The sequence below is a fragment of the Elephantulus edwardii genome, unplaced genomic scaffold, assembly GCF_000299155.1.
Source record: "Elephantulus edwardii isolate Elephantulus edwardi_28Jun2011 unplaced genomic scaffold, EleEdw1.0 scaffold00405, whole genome shotgun sequence".
In the NCBI taxonomy this organism is placed as follows: Eukaryota; Metazoa; Chordata; class Mammalia; order Macroscelidea; family Macroscelididae; genus Elephantulus; species Elephantulus edwardii.
The window spans coordinates 742,251-757,278 of record NW_006400155.1 but is presented as its reverse complement, the minus strand read 5'-3'; the positions used below and the strand labels follow the sequence as shown (position 1 = coordinate 757,278).

Here is a 15,028-nt window from a genome sequence, read left to right as displayed (position 1 = left end):
GAGAGTTCAAAGCTTAGTGCGTCTCTGATGTCATTTATGTGTCTTAAGTGTCCACTTCTTCTGACATCACTCATGCATCATAGTTTCTCTGTATGTCGGTATCTGCTTCCTGGCTATAATATCACTCTTGCCTCCTCCCTAGCATTGGTTCTAATCCTAAGCAGCCGACAGGTGCACAGATAGGTGAAGTGCCTCTCAGTGGCTCAGCCAGGACTTCACACCTCAGATGACTGTCGACACCAGGCTATTAGAGACTTTCCATCTTTTATGCCTGGTTTGGGGTTGTGCCAGAGAATTTGTTGAAAACTGTGGACCTCCTCTGTCCGAAAATGCACATATAACATTTGAATGTAATTTTAGGGTGCTCTTTGGCAAGGTTATCCCCATCTTCCTGGCAGCCTGCACCCTCTCTTGGGAACAAGCCACCATCCGTTCATAGAACTCTGCTGGGTCATAGCCTCAGTCGCTGGCTGCTTCCTTTTATAAATAAGATTGCTAATGAATGCAGGAGGCTTTGTGAGTTCCTGAGCAGTCCCAGGGCCAAATGACTCAGCAGTTGACTCCTTTTCTCTTTAGCCTTTTGAAGCTCAAAGGGTGACTTATTGATACCCGCCAAGGGAATTGGGGTCCTTTTAGGAATTGCTTCTGATTTACCCCATTTTGAATAACACTGACCTGCATTTCCCTCCCCTGTGGCTCAGCAGCACCTCACACAGCCCAGGTGCCACGTCCCTCTGCACTGAGGTAGATGGTGGTGGCCCAGGGCTCTGGGACTGTCCTGGCTCAGGAGTTCTGTTGTGCCACACCATTGGTCAGGCATTTTCCTCCCCAAAGGATGGGTAGCATTGATAGAACCATTTATTGTTTATATAATGCACTGGCATTTAAAAAAAAACACAACAAACCAACAAAACCCATGAGAAATCAAATAAGGAAACTGAGGCTCAGAGATCTGTACTTGATCACACATTTAATGTATAACAACATTACAGCTCATTGCTATTGAATGGGAACCAACTCATAGCCGATCCTTTAACGGGGTTTCAGCCTATAAATCACATGGGAGGAGACTGTCCATCTTTCTCTCTCTGAGTAGCTGGTGAACTTGAACTACCTGTCTTTTGAGTTGACAGCACAACCCCTTTATCCACTTAGCCACCAGAGTTCCCTCTAATATATTGTTGTATACCATTGAGTTGGAACTGATCTGTAGACGACCCTCCGGTGGGTTTTCAGAGGCAGTAAATCACATGGGAGGAGATCGCTCATCCTCCTACCACAGAGCAGTAGGTGGATTTGAACCTTTGGGATTGCAGCGCAGTTTTTTGACACTAAGCCACTAGAACTCTCTCCAATATCAAGTGAGATTTAAACATAGATCCTTGGATCCAACCCTCAAGGTTCAGGACTTTTCCATTTTCTCACATGGATTTTCCTGCCCCTGAACCTGTCCAGTTTGCAGCTGGCACACTGAATATTGTTAGATAGAAAAAAGAGTTGAAAGAGAGAAGGAAGTTGGTCCCAAGTAACAAACAGGTCTTTACTAAGTGGACTTGAGAGGGACGCTGAATGACTGCATGCAGTGATTAGAATGGCGTGTGGACAGACAAAAGCAGTTTCTTTTTATTGAGGCTGTTAAGGAGATTTAGAGGGGATGGTCCTTTGCTCAGGAATTTGGGGGCAAGGGTCCTGCCAGTAGGTGATATAAGGCTCAGCTCTGGGCCTTATCAGGCAGGATCTGATCATCTAGTCACCTTCTCAGGATGTGGTCAAGCCTTCTGGAGCCAGGGGGACCTGCAACATTCTTCTTCCAGATGTGAAGGAACTGGATACTAGGCTGCTGGTGTCCAAAGGCCTTAGCTGCCTATTTAGCTCATTCATTCATTCATTATTTATTGAGCACATGCTCCGTCAGGCTGGGGCAAAGAACTAATCCATAGATTAGGTGTAATCCTACGGTGGGCTCTATTCCTAGGCACTTGTTGTTTTAAATGACTATGATTTCTATCCCCTGCAGAAATCCCAGTCGGCGCAATCAGTCTGCTGGACACTTGCTGGAAGCTCCAGATTGTTCCCACACTGTGCCACGTGGTAAGAATCTTCCAGATGGGTGTGGGCAGGAGCGGGGCAGTGAGGAGGCTGAGGCCTGCCCACTGACAGACACGGTGAGGCTTTCCCACCCTGACAGCACTTCCCGATAAACTCACAGCTATCAAATAGATTCCAACTCTTAGAGACCCCACAGGGCATAGTAGGAAAAGAAAAATTTTAAAAAAGCAAACGTCTCCCTTAATTTTTTTTTTAATATTACTTATCTGTAAGTATGACTTGTCTTAAACAGATTACTTTCTTGCTTTCTGCCGTTGAATTGATTATGACTCTTAGCGACCCTGGATAAGAAGAGACCTGTCCCACAGGATTCCCTAAAACTGGGAGTCTTTATGGAAGCAGAATGCCACACATCTTTCTCCCACAGATTAGCTCATGGGTTTGAACCACAGACCTTTCAGTTAGCAGTTGAGGACATAGTCAGTGAGCCATCAGAGTTTCTTCCTCTTAAAAATCACTTTTAAAAAACCCAAGTTGGTTGTCTTTCTTTGATGTTAGCGAATTGGGACTTCGTGTGGCATAGAGCAGGGAACATAGGGTTTTCTTGGTGTGACCTTTGAGGGAATAGATCAGCAGATCTTTCTTCCATGGAGTTGCTGCGTTGTTTTGAACCATCAATCTTCAGTTTATCAGTCAATCGCAAATCACTTGTGCTATCCAGGCTCCTTGGAAATAAGCTAAACAGTTAGGAATATTAACCCTGCTTGGACACACACATACACACACCTGCACACACATGCCCCAGAGACTGAGGTCCAGAGAGAAAGACTTTGAGAGTGTGTTAAACAGCCAGGACTTCATGTTCCAAATCCCGTGTTTCCCCATAGTTTGGAAAGACTCATGACCAAGGAAAGTCTTGTAACATTTGCAAGGAAGGGATTTGGCACCACATTCTCAGCAATAACAGTTCAGGGTAGAGACCAGTCTGATTCTACTATGCATGAAATTCACAAAGAGACCCGATCAGCATTTTTCATTCTCTGCTAAAAGTATCATTAGCTTAGTGCCCTCGGGAAATGCCATCACAAGATCGAGAGTTAGTGATGAGCTTAGCTCCAGAGGGTCAAGGTTAAGTTTTCCTTTTTAAGTTACAAATTGGGTGATTAATAAAAAGAATCTTCTGGAGGGTGCCCTGAGATCACTCATCAATTTAAGATCCAGTGATTAAGAGCCCAGGAACACGGCTCCTGGCTCTGTGCTCAGACCTGCAAAGCGGCTACCCTTGTTGGTTTCACATGTACTAGGGTAGAGCTGTGCTCCACACGGTGTTCTGTGGCTGATAGTTGGAGAAGTAGATCACCAGGTCTTTCTTCCGAGGTGCCTGGATGGACTTGGGTTTCTAACCTTTCAGTTAGCCATTGACCATGCTCACTGTTTGTACCACCCAGGAACACCAGATGACACTGACAAGGCCCTAGAATTTATTATGCATTTCCTGTGGGCACCTTGAAGGAGCTCTGGTGGCATAATCCATAGGAAGTTGTGCCACTAACGCAAAGGCCACACCTCTCTGATGGTTCAAATCCACCAGGGGCTCTGAGCTAAAAAGATGGGTGCTCTCCTTCTGTGCCACTTAAAGCCTTGGAACAGCCCCCCAAGTCAGCTGTCACTTGATGCCAACTTAAGAGTAGAGATAGAAAGGGAGAGGGAGAGAGGGCACATTGAACACTGGTTGGTGCCACTGGTACTCCCTGTGTGGCAGGGAGCGTGGAAGGGAGCCACCTGGAAGAGTGGATGCCAGGCAGCAAGGCATCATTCCAGGGAGCGGTTTAAACATCACTCACCACTGAAACCAGATTCCTCCGGCCCAAAGGAGTGCTGCTTGCTTTGCTTTCTTGTTCACTGAGCTCAACAGCTTGAAAACGATGTCAGTGTCTGCGCTCTGCTGCTGCCTGAGGGTGAATGGTGGTGGCTTCCTCCTTGTGGAAACAATACGGATCATTAGCCTAATTGCATGTCTTGATGAGCAAGACCACAGCTCTGCTTCTCCTGTCCAGACTTTGCAGCTGCTGAGTGCTCAGCATTTACCATGCATTCAGAGTCTTCAAGTGCATCGGGAAATGTACAAAGTGAGCACGCTTCCAAAGCGGCTGACCTCCCCCAGCACTCTCACATTTGGTTGTCATCTTCCTGCTCATCAGCAGCAGCTCTGTGATTTTATCTTTGTGTTGCCTCTAAATTTTGCGTTAGTTGGAGTTCAAAGGTGAGCCAGGAAAGCATACTCAGAGTTCGAATCCACCAGCAGGTGGCCAGGTTGCTGAGAGAGAGGGGCAGGGTGGGGGGTGGGTGAGAAAGAGACAGACACAGATAGAGACAGCGATGTTAACAGAAAGGTTGGTAGTTTGAGCCCACCCCGAGGTTGCTTGAAATAAGGCCTGGTGATCTGCTTCCTGAAGTCCCAGCCTTGACAGCTGTGTGAAACAGCTGTACTCCACGCACATGCTGCTGCAGGTTGGAGTTGCCTCAGTGGCAAGTGGTTTATATTCCCACCTAGCGATAGTTGGTGCTTCACACCAGCGAACGAGATTTCTTTTTTAGTTACTTTTTATTATGACTTGAGTGAAAGTTACAGAGCAAACTTATTTTCCATCCAGCAATTCATACACATTGTTTTATGACGTCGATGGCAGTCACTGCATTGTCACATCATCTTCCCACTTCCTCCCAGTGTATCTTGCCTCCATTTTTCCTTCCTTCTTATCGCTTCCTGCCTTCTGAGCTTTGTGTGTTGTTGTGTACCATTGAGTCGGAATCAACCTGTAGCTAACCCTCCAAGGGGAGTTTCCAAAGCAGTAAATCAGGTTATCACAGGTACTGGAGTTGATTATTGCCCCTCATTCTCCCAGGAGCAGCATAGCCCTGGGCAAATGTTGCCTTTTTATCTTGTGTGGTTGAGTGGGCCTGAGGTGTGCATGCCTCTCTGTCCACCTGTCTATGGTTTGGCTCAGAGCTGAGTGACAGTGATTTCAAGTGCATGCTTGAGGGTGAATAGAGGCCTTAGTCTTGGGTTCCTCCAGGTTCTGTCAGATCAATAAGCCTGGTCAGAAAGAACATCCTTAAAGACCTGCCTGGTATCTGCATGTAATCTTCCATCAGATACTGTTAACAGCTCTTCTCAAGGCTGGGAGGAGGATCTTTCTTCCTGGAGGGACTTGATTATCAACTGTTACATGGAGATTGACTTAGAACAGGGCACAAAATCTACCTCCATTCTCCTCTTGTCTGGTGGTCAGAGTAACATTGAAGGAGGGTTGTTTTTTTTTTTAAGGCCTTTTGGTAAAACTGTCACATACAGCATCACCCCTGACAAGGTGAGTTAACATCATCAGTGGTGTCAATCTCAGTGCCACCAGGCTGATTCCTCCTCATGGGGACTCCATGTGGCAGAGCAGAGCTGCCTCATGGGAGTTTTGTGGCTGTAGCCTTTACGGAAGTAGATTGCCAGATTTTCCCACAAATCTGCTGGCTGGTTTTGAGCTGGGCCAGTTGTTCAGTTAGCAGCTGAGCACTTAACCACTGTACCACCATGGCTGCTTCAATCTTCCTTCCAAACCAGATCTCAGTGCCCTCATGTTGAGGCTGAGTCTTAGGGACCATCCATCACATTTCCATGGCTGTGAATCTTTTTGGGAGGAGACTGTCCATCTTTCTCCCTTGGAGTAGCTGGTGGATTCAGACTGCAGACCTTTTGGTTAGCAACCTGCTATGTTACATCTATGCTACCAGAGCTCCCTTCAGGTTACCAGAAGTGCCAAAAGAGGCTGTAGGCACAAGGGGCTGTCAGATGGTTAGAGAAAGAATATTTAGATGATGCTGGGTACATCCCAGCGAGACTGTGGAGATGCCAACCATGCTTCTGTGCCAGCGGAGCTCATTCTGCCATCATCACCAGGACGTGAACTCTGCTTATGAAGCAGCCTGATCTCCCTTCTACAGCACAGTCGTGGTTTACAGGTGGAGCCAAATGGTGATGGCTGAGCCTGTGGTTATGCTGCGAGCTGTAGTTGGTAAATGTGTGAGGTATGGATTCAAAGCCTGGCTTTGACTCACAGATACACAAGCACTTTTCTGAGTGCTCCTTGAGTCACCTGGGCAAGGTGTATATTACTTCCTGAAGGTCTGTCATAGCTCGGATCATTGCTGAAGTTCTTCTTTTGGAATTTCCTTCAAACCTAGTTAATATTCATCCATGTTTTGTAGGCATACTTTGCTGCTCATTTTTTAAAACTTTTTATTATAATTTAGGTGAAAGTTTACAGAATAGTCGGTTTTCCATTCAACAATTCATATACTCTTTAATCCATGCCATTGACTGCAATCCCTTCATTGAAACAACACTCTTCCCTCCTTGTCCCTGTGTTTCTCATTTCCACGCATCATTTCGCACTCCTTCCTGCCTCCTGGACTTTTCAATATAGGTCATATCATTTGTTCTCAATGGCTTTTACAAGATCAAATCTGCTAAACTTGTATTTACTGAAGAATGTTGTGGTAGTGGTTGTATGTGGTCAAGTTGGAACTGACTCCTAGCTGACCCTTCAGCAGGTTGTCAGGGGAGTTGTGCTGCTAACCCAAAGGTACACAGTTCAAAGCTACCAGCTGCTCTGTGGGAGACAGATGGGCCATCTCCTGCCATATGATTTGTAGACTCTGAAACATGCTGGAGGGCAGCTATGAGTCAGTTCCAACTCTGTAGTACATAACAAACATATGGTACCTACATTTGAAAAGTCCATTATAGGAGATTTCAAATATGGCCATTAAAATTTTAAAAAGAAAGAAATCCTACTTTCCCCTTGGTACCACCCTGGCCCTTCTGCTGTGCTAGAGTTATTGGCTTCAGTCAAAAAGTTAGAGGGTAGAGGTCCCATTTCTTTCCTTTGTTACCTTTTCCATTCATAAATGAGGAGAACTCTAGGTAAGTGGGGTAAAATCAAGGTGAGCCCTCGATCTGGGTCAAGGTCTTTCTACATCTCATCACACATCTTATGGATTTTTCCTGATGTTACAGGGAGATTGAAACTATTTTTGGTTTTGTCAGGATTCTCCCCCCCTTTTTTTTGCATAACTGTCCAACTACGTGGATTTTTTAAACGTTTTTTTTTTTAAATGAACTCATCTAAATGTGTAATTTCAGCTCCGCACCATGACTGATGATGGGTTGTCTGATCTTGAAGACCCAACCTTGGCTCCTCTGAAGGATGCAGAAAACTTTAAGATTGTGCAGCGTCTGTTTGGCCTGGCTCACATCACGCTGGAGAAACTGCCATCGTCTGTGCACATCGTCATGCCGAAGGAGCGCCGCGATTCCCCCCTGAGTCTCTGCCGCACCCTCAGTGGGCTGTGCGCTTTAGGCAGCCCCCAAAAGTAATGCCATAATACCTCACTGTTGTTACTGCTATCGAGTCAACTCATAGCAATCCTGTGAAGAGAAGACCTGAACCTTGTCCTCCCCATGCCAGCCCTGCCGTATACTTGTGCCTGATATACTTGTGCCCAAAGTTTGTGAGGTGGAGCTTAGCTATGCTCGCTTTCAAGGAGCGCCCTGGTTGCATTTCATTTGAAACATATTTATTTGTTCTCTTGGCGCTCCATAGGATAATCTGGTGTTGGAAAAGAGTTCAAATATCCCGTGACTATATATCTTGTCTTGAAAAAGGCATTTGGTCGCCTGTCTAGGACAGCTTTTCAGTCTGGGAAGATGAGTGGAGCCAGCCAGATTCTGCAAAAGTGTGCTTTCTGGGTGTGGCATGCTTGCTCTCACTTGGGTGTGAGTGAATTGGATTTGGCCTCATCTCTAAAAAGGCATATGGGCCCTCAGGCCTGCGACCCTTCGGCCTGGTTTTAATTGTTTTCAATCAAACATTCTTCTAAGTAGTATAGCACTGGTCTGTCCATTTGCTGTACAGAGGTGATTGTTCTGATGCTGAACACTGTGACACTGATGTGTCGTATGTGACAACAGTTACCCATGGTGGACAGTGTTTGGTGGAGCTTCCCGATTAAAACAAGCTTGGAAGCAGGAGTGGCATCCACTTCCAAAATAGCTTGCCTCTGGAAACCTTATGAACTTGGAGAAACGATGAAAGTTATACAAGTGTTCAGGTCTTTCCTTCATAGGGTCACTATGAGTTGTCTACAACTCAACAGCACTTAAAATAACAACAACCTATGTACCGTACCTCATATAATAATACATTAGCAATACATATTTATTAAACTTGGGTGTTTTTCCTACAATCATGAAGATGCTACTTTGCAATAGCAAATTCAGTTATTTATTAAAAGTTGATTGATGAAATGTATTTAAAATGGTTTAATAAGCGGTACACTGTGAATGACCTCAATTTTAACACTAGGGGCTTTTAAACAGCTCTTCTTTCCCATTGCTGCTGGTGACTCAATGTCTAAGTTAAATTTCAGCGTCCGAAGGACAAACCAGACACTGTCCAGAGAGTTTCCACTCGTGACAGCTCCATGTCTGAGCACAATGGTGCTGAATAGCCTTTCTCTCAAGTGCCTGATATTGGGAGTATCTGTCATGCCTTTCATTCAAAGTGCCTCTGGGTAGAGTCAAACCTCCAACCTTCTGGTTATCTGACAAATGCACTAATCATTTCCTAAAGAGCCCAAGGTAATAGAAAATCAAAGGAGGACTGAGAATACTCAGCTAAGGTTTAGTCAGATTTTTCTTTCCCCTGAATAAATGGAAAAACACATTTTAAGATTTTCTACTTGCTGTTATACAAAACTTTGTAACAGCATTTTAACATGTATAATGCCAAGGAGACTTGACACTTGGATCTAAAGATTCATTTTATATCGTGATTGCTCTAAGAGGGTAATTTATCCTCTTGGAAGAATGATTTAACGTCTATGCTATATAGGGATTGAAAAATAAAGTAGAAAAGTCATCAGAGTACAGGTATTACTCTACTAAATAAGATTATCCTGGGGGGAAATTCTAGTAGCAAGCCACTGTAGCTCAGGGTTCTGGGTGAATGCATTTATTTTACCTCACTGTTCTTTGAAAGAGGAACCCTAGTGGTGCAGTGGTTAAACACTTAGCTGCTAATTGAAAAGTCTACAGTTCGATCCCACCAGACAGTGGGAGAGGAATGAAGCTGTTTGCCCTGGAAATGCTGTGAGGCTCTGTCCTATGTCCACAGGTCAGAGTTGGCAACACTTTTTAAAATTCTTTGATGAATGTACTACTGCTGTATTGACAATATATTCATTTGCTAATACATTCTGGGAACTTGTTGTTGTTAAGTGCTTTCGAGTCGCAGGTGACTCATAGCTAACATAAGATATTAAAGGACACTTTGAACTGTCTGCATTTGATTTTTATTCTGTTTTGGCATTCTGCCTGGACCATTGCCATGGTGCCCCTGATCCCATTGGCAGGATCTGCTAATGCCCTTCAGGACCTGAAGCCACATCCTTCCCTTAGTTAAAAGTAGTGAGGAATTGGACAATGAAAGAATTTTTTTTCCCCCAAAGAAAAAAGTGAACTGGAGGGTGAAGGGGGAGGGGGGCGATGGGCAGGGAGGAAAATGTGCAACAATGAATGAATGAAAATCCAAGTTCTCTAAAAACTTTCATTAAAATATCAATTAAAAAAAAAGGAGTGAGGACCTGGAGTTAAAATTTGCTCCATTTGGTGATGAGGAGGCAGTGTGGGCAGGAGGTGTTGTTGGACAAGACGTAGGTCACCTCTGCACTGTCCACGTGCTCCTTCCTGCCCTTCGATGGCCAGGAAGCGATGAAGCTGCCAACCCTTTCCTCACCTCCATTAAAGATGACACTCTCTGTTAAGGTTGGTGGAGATTTTAGAAATGCACAGTGCTGACCGCATGTTCACCGAGTGTTCTAAGAAAAGGATGTTGAAATAGCAAATGTTTTGTTGTATACACACATGCGTACATATATGTTATTGTTATGTGCTGTCAAGCAGGTGACCCTCCAGCAGGTTTTCTGAGGCTGGGAATTGCACAGGAGAGAGGACTAGCCCCTCCCCCTTTCCACAGAGCAGTCAGTGGTTTCAAACCTCATACCTTTGGGTTGGCAGCACAACTCCTTACCACTAGATCACCAGAGCTTGTCTCTGTATATCACAATATGTGTGTAAGTCCCTAAAAAAAGGACACAAAGTTATACATTTCATTGGCAATTGTATACAAAGAAGTACTGTATGCCCCAAGATTGGAAATGAACACGTAAACATGACGACAATTGTGATAGGATGGTGGCACTGGAACTGTCTTTTTGTCTGTTTTCCTGAAATAAGAATAAAAAAAACCCTTCAACTCTAATGTGTAATGTGAATATCCTTTGTTTTTATATGTTAAAAAAATCTAGAATGACACATTTATTGACAAATGAGGATAATATGTTTTTCCTTTCATTACCAAATTATTGGTTTGGTTATATGATTTTGGGGTTTTGATAATGGGATGCAAGCTAAATCACTGAGAATTTCTTAAAAATGTCATAAAGTGTGTGGGATTTTGATAAATATTATGTGGGACTCATATATCCCATTGGGTTCTGATGGTAGGATAAGTGGATAAGTCATGGGAGCAAATATTTACCTTCCTACCTGATCTCTAGAATTACACCTTCTCAGTAACACACAGTGACTAGTAGATATGCTTACAAGCCTTAGCTCATTATACAGAAGCCCAGAGAGACAAAAGCTTTCTACTGTCCTCCAGGACACATCGTAACCATTCAGCAAGGCAATATGTCACTGAGGGACTTCCCTGTTTATACAAGAGCCAGCACCTAGAGATGGGGCAGAGCCACATTGGAACCCCAGGGGTGGATGATGTAGTTGGCCCTTCTATAAACCATGGGCTATCTCAGTTAAGAGCTCACGTGCAACATAGCAGTGGTTACTCTGGGTTAGAAAGAGAGTAAAGGCCAGAGGGGGTACATTTTACTCTTTTCTTCCAATTGAGTGTAATATGCATCATCCTCTAAATGAAACAAAACCTATAGGCTTCAGGGAGAAAGAAAAGGCACTATTCTAGCTACTGAGGGAGGTTCAGGTCATTTTTAACAGGCAAAAACAACAAGAGTTTGGCTACTTCATATTGGCCTAAGACGAGATGTCTCAAGTTGTCATGCTGATTTGTATTTTAAAAATCCGCTGTTGACCAGGTGTAGCTCAGTTCCTGGCTCTCAGTCACTGCTGGGCTTAGCAGACACCTAGTGGGCTGTGGTGCCTGTGGTCGTGCTGGGGGTGAGACAGGGGCTCCAAAAGGTTTCTTTCTTCAACCATCACTTTTAACTTCGAGCATTTCATTCCTGAAAACAGACCACGCCTGGTCCATAAATGGACAGCAGGGACTATCAGTCATGGCATTAGTGTCTGTGATGGGCCCAAGAATGCCCCTCAAAGATGTTTATGTCCCAATCCCCAGTCCTGTGAATGTTATAGGCAAAATAGGATTCTGCAGATGTTTTCAAGGTTATGGAGATTTTTCTCTTAGTAGAAGGTGGTGGTTGTTGTCATCGAGTGAGATCCGACCCATAGTTGACCCTCTAGAGGATTTTCAGAAACAGTAAATCACAAGGGAGGAGACTATGCAGCCTTTTGCTGAGAAGCTGGTTGATTTGAACTGCGTGCCTTTGGGATTGCAGCACAGTTTCTTACCACTAGGCCACCAGAGCCCCCTTAGGAGAAGGTGGGTGGAAGAATGAGAGAGATGTGGTCTAAGGGAAGGAAGACAGGACAGAGATGTGGCAAGGGTCCCACCCATTGGTCTTGGTCTTGAATATGAGGGCACCATGTGCCAAGGAACGTGGGCAGCCAGTGTGATGTGCAAACCCTCCTTAGCCAGCAAGGAAAGGGCTATGTCAGTCAGTCCTCCCACCACAGGACTGGATTCTGACAACAGCCTACATGAGCCAGAATCTCCCCCAGGCCTCCAGTTAAGCACTCAGGCAGCCCCTGGGTCCTTACCAGGGAGAACTGTGTCAGATTTGTGACCAACAGGACTGTCAGAATAGACATACGTGTTGAAATATACTACTGCAGAAAAAATGAGACTAGTATTTAAAATGGAAGAATGACATTTAAAAAACCCCCAGAAATAAACAGCACTAGCATTTTCTGAAGCACGAGACATGGATCTTGGAAACCATCTTAGGGGAAAACACTGAAGATGTGGGCTGCCATATCTTCAAATTGCCCCCAAAGCTGCCAGGGCCAGCAGGTGGGGTCCGCCTCCCTTGCCCACTGTAACCTCAGGGTGAGTTTCTCTCTTTGCTGCCCAGCTGAAGTAGCCACCTGCATGCTATTGAAGCACAGGGACCTCTTCTTGAGTCTCGGCTCAAATATCTTCCCCATTTTTCCATACTTTGAGCTTGTCTTCTGACAGTTCCTTGGTTTAGAAAAGAAGTTCTAATCTTAGGATTTCCTTGTTAAAGGATAGAGCCAGGTGGAAAAGGCATTTTAAATTTTTTTTTTTTAAAGACAGGGAATACTTTATTCAAAACCCATCAGAGAAATGGACAGCTTGGGTCTGTGACAAAACATTCATGTTTTAAAGCACAGGTCAATAGTTGTATATGAATGTATACACTGCTGCATAAAAATGAACTGATCAGACCACAACTTTTCAATGTTTAAAATAGGCTTCCCTGCAAAAGCAGCACCTTTGTGACATTTTAACTTTAGTATTTTTCTCCTTCTTCCTCGCCCTCTCCTTCAACAGAATCCACACCCACCTCCTCATAATCCTTCTCAAGGGCAGCCATATCCTCACGGACCTCCAAAAACTCTCCTTCCTCCATCCCTTCACCCACGTACCAGTGAACAAAGGCACGCTTGGCATACATCAGATCCAACTTGTGGTCCAGGCAAGCCCAGGCCTCAGCAATGGCCGTGGTGTAGTTCAGCATGCACACAGCTCGCTGCACCTTGGCCAGGTCTCCATCAGGCACCACGGTGGGAGGTTGGTAATTAATACCAACCTTGAAGCCAGTGGGGCACCAATCCACAAACTGGATGCTGCATTTGGTCTTGATGGTGGCAATAGCAGCACTGACATCTTTGGGAACCACATCACCACAGTACAACAGACAGAAAGCCATATATTTACCATGGCGAGGGTCACATTTCACCATCTGGTTGGCTGGCTCAAAGCAAGCATTGGTAATCTCTGGTACAGAAAGTTGTTCATGGTAAGCTTTCTCAGCAGAGATAACAGGGGCGTATGTGGCCAGAGGGAAGTGGATGCGGGGATAGGGCACCAGGTTGGTCTGGAATTCTGTCAGATCGATATTCAGGGCACCATCAAATCTGAGGGAAGCAGTGATAGAGGACACAATTTGACCTATTAACCTATTCAGGTTAGTGTAGGTTGGGCGTTCAATATCAAGGTTTCTGCGGCAGATGTCACAGATGGCCTCATTGTCTACCGTGAAGGCACAATCTGAGTGCTCCAGGGTGGTGTGAGTGGTGAGAATGGAGTTGTAGGGCTCGACCACAGCTGTGGAAACCTGGGGGGCTGGGCAAATGGAGAACTCCAGTTTGGACTTTTTGCCATAATAAACAGATAGGCGCTCCCATCAGCAGGAATGTGAAGCCAGAACTGGTTCCCCTACCAGAGCAGTGGAAAACCAGAAAGCCCTGGAGACCTGTGCACTGGTCAGCCAGTTTTCTAATCTGGTCCAGAACCAAGTCAATGATCTCCTTGCTGATGGTGTAGTGCCCATGGGCATAGTTGTTGGCAGCATCCTCCTTGCCTGTGATGAGTTGCTCAGGGTGGAAGAGCTGGCGGTAGGTGCCAGTGCGAACTTCATCAATGACAGTGGGTTCCAGGTCTATAAGCACCGCCCTGGGCACATGCTTGCCAACACCAGTCTCACTGAAGAAGGTGTTGAAGGAGTCCCTCCTTCCCTAGTGGTCTTGTCACTTGGCCTCTGGCCATCAGCCTGGGAGTCGTGCTCCAGGCAGTAGAGCTCCCAGCAGGCATTGCCAGTCTGGACACGGGCCTGACCAACGTGGATGGAGAAGCATTCACACATGGTTGCTGCTTCCCAGTTCCAAGGAGAAAATGGAGAAGGAGAGGGAGGTTGTTGCTTCTTACAGCATGACTCTTAGGCCCATTTTTAAAATTTTACTGGGGAAAATTATAAGACATTAGAAGCTTTTTAGCACTTAAATCATTACCAAAATGAATCTGATGTTCTCTTTATTTGATTCTCTCTAAACTGTTCTACTTGCAAAAGAAACATGACATTTTCCCCAATATTAAATATTTATTTTTTATATATACAAAAATATGCTACCAGGATATATTTAACCTCACAGATTGAACATTTCAATATTTTTTTTTGACAACATCAAAGGATGTGAAACGAAAGGATTTATAGAGACACTTTCTAAAAAAGTTGATACTTAATTGCACTGAGGGAGAAATTTCATTTATATAAGGACAGCAGGATGAATTCTTTTATACAGGAACCAGGAATATAATAACTTGAAAGTTGTAGCAGTTAATGTTCAAGTTTATCATTAGAAACTTATTTTAGCAGTTTGTTCAGGTTTGATTTTTTAGATTAACACACTTTGCCCTCCATGGGGGGGGGGTAATTTTCTTCTAGAATTACTTTACAGACTAGAGATTCAGCGCATGCATTTGTGTTCTATGTAAATATATACCAGAAAAAAAAGGAAAGAAAAATTCCAAACCGATGTTAACATAAGTTCTCAGAGAACTCCAGAAAACGCAAAGACGATGCCACCTTCGTTTGCACTCATTTGTCTACAACAGAACCCGGGGCACCATGTCTTTAAAAAACAATGCCACAGTTGCAAATAAAGATACCATTTGACCCAGCAATTCCATTACTGGGAATATACCCTAAAGAGACCATAAATGACATCCAAGTAGATATATGTATA

At 44.5% G+C, this 15,028-nt stretch overlaps 1 protein-coding gene and 1 pseudogene across 1 annotated transcript in view; one reads left to right on the top strand and one right to left on the bottom strand.

The window, feature by feature from the left end:
- The window catches only part of DFNA5 (deafness, autosomal dominant 5), a 71,821-nt gene extending 64,341 nt beyond the window's left edge, over positions 1-7,480 (top strand). Inside the window, exons 9-10 of the mRNA XM_006902397.1 lie at positions 2,018-2,091; positions 7,247-7,480. Coding sequence (XP_006902459.1) covers positions 2,018-2,091; positions 7,247-7,480 — 308 coding nt within the window. The remainder of the gene's footprint in view (positions 1-2,017; positions 2,092-7,246) is intronic.
- Positions 7,481-12,792: 5,312 nt separating this feature from the next.
- Positions 12,793-14,148, bottom strand: LOC102846386 (annotated as a pseudogene).
- Between the last annotated feature and the right edge of the window lie 880 nt (positions 14,149-15,028).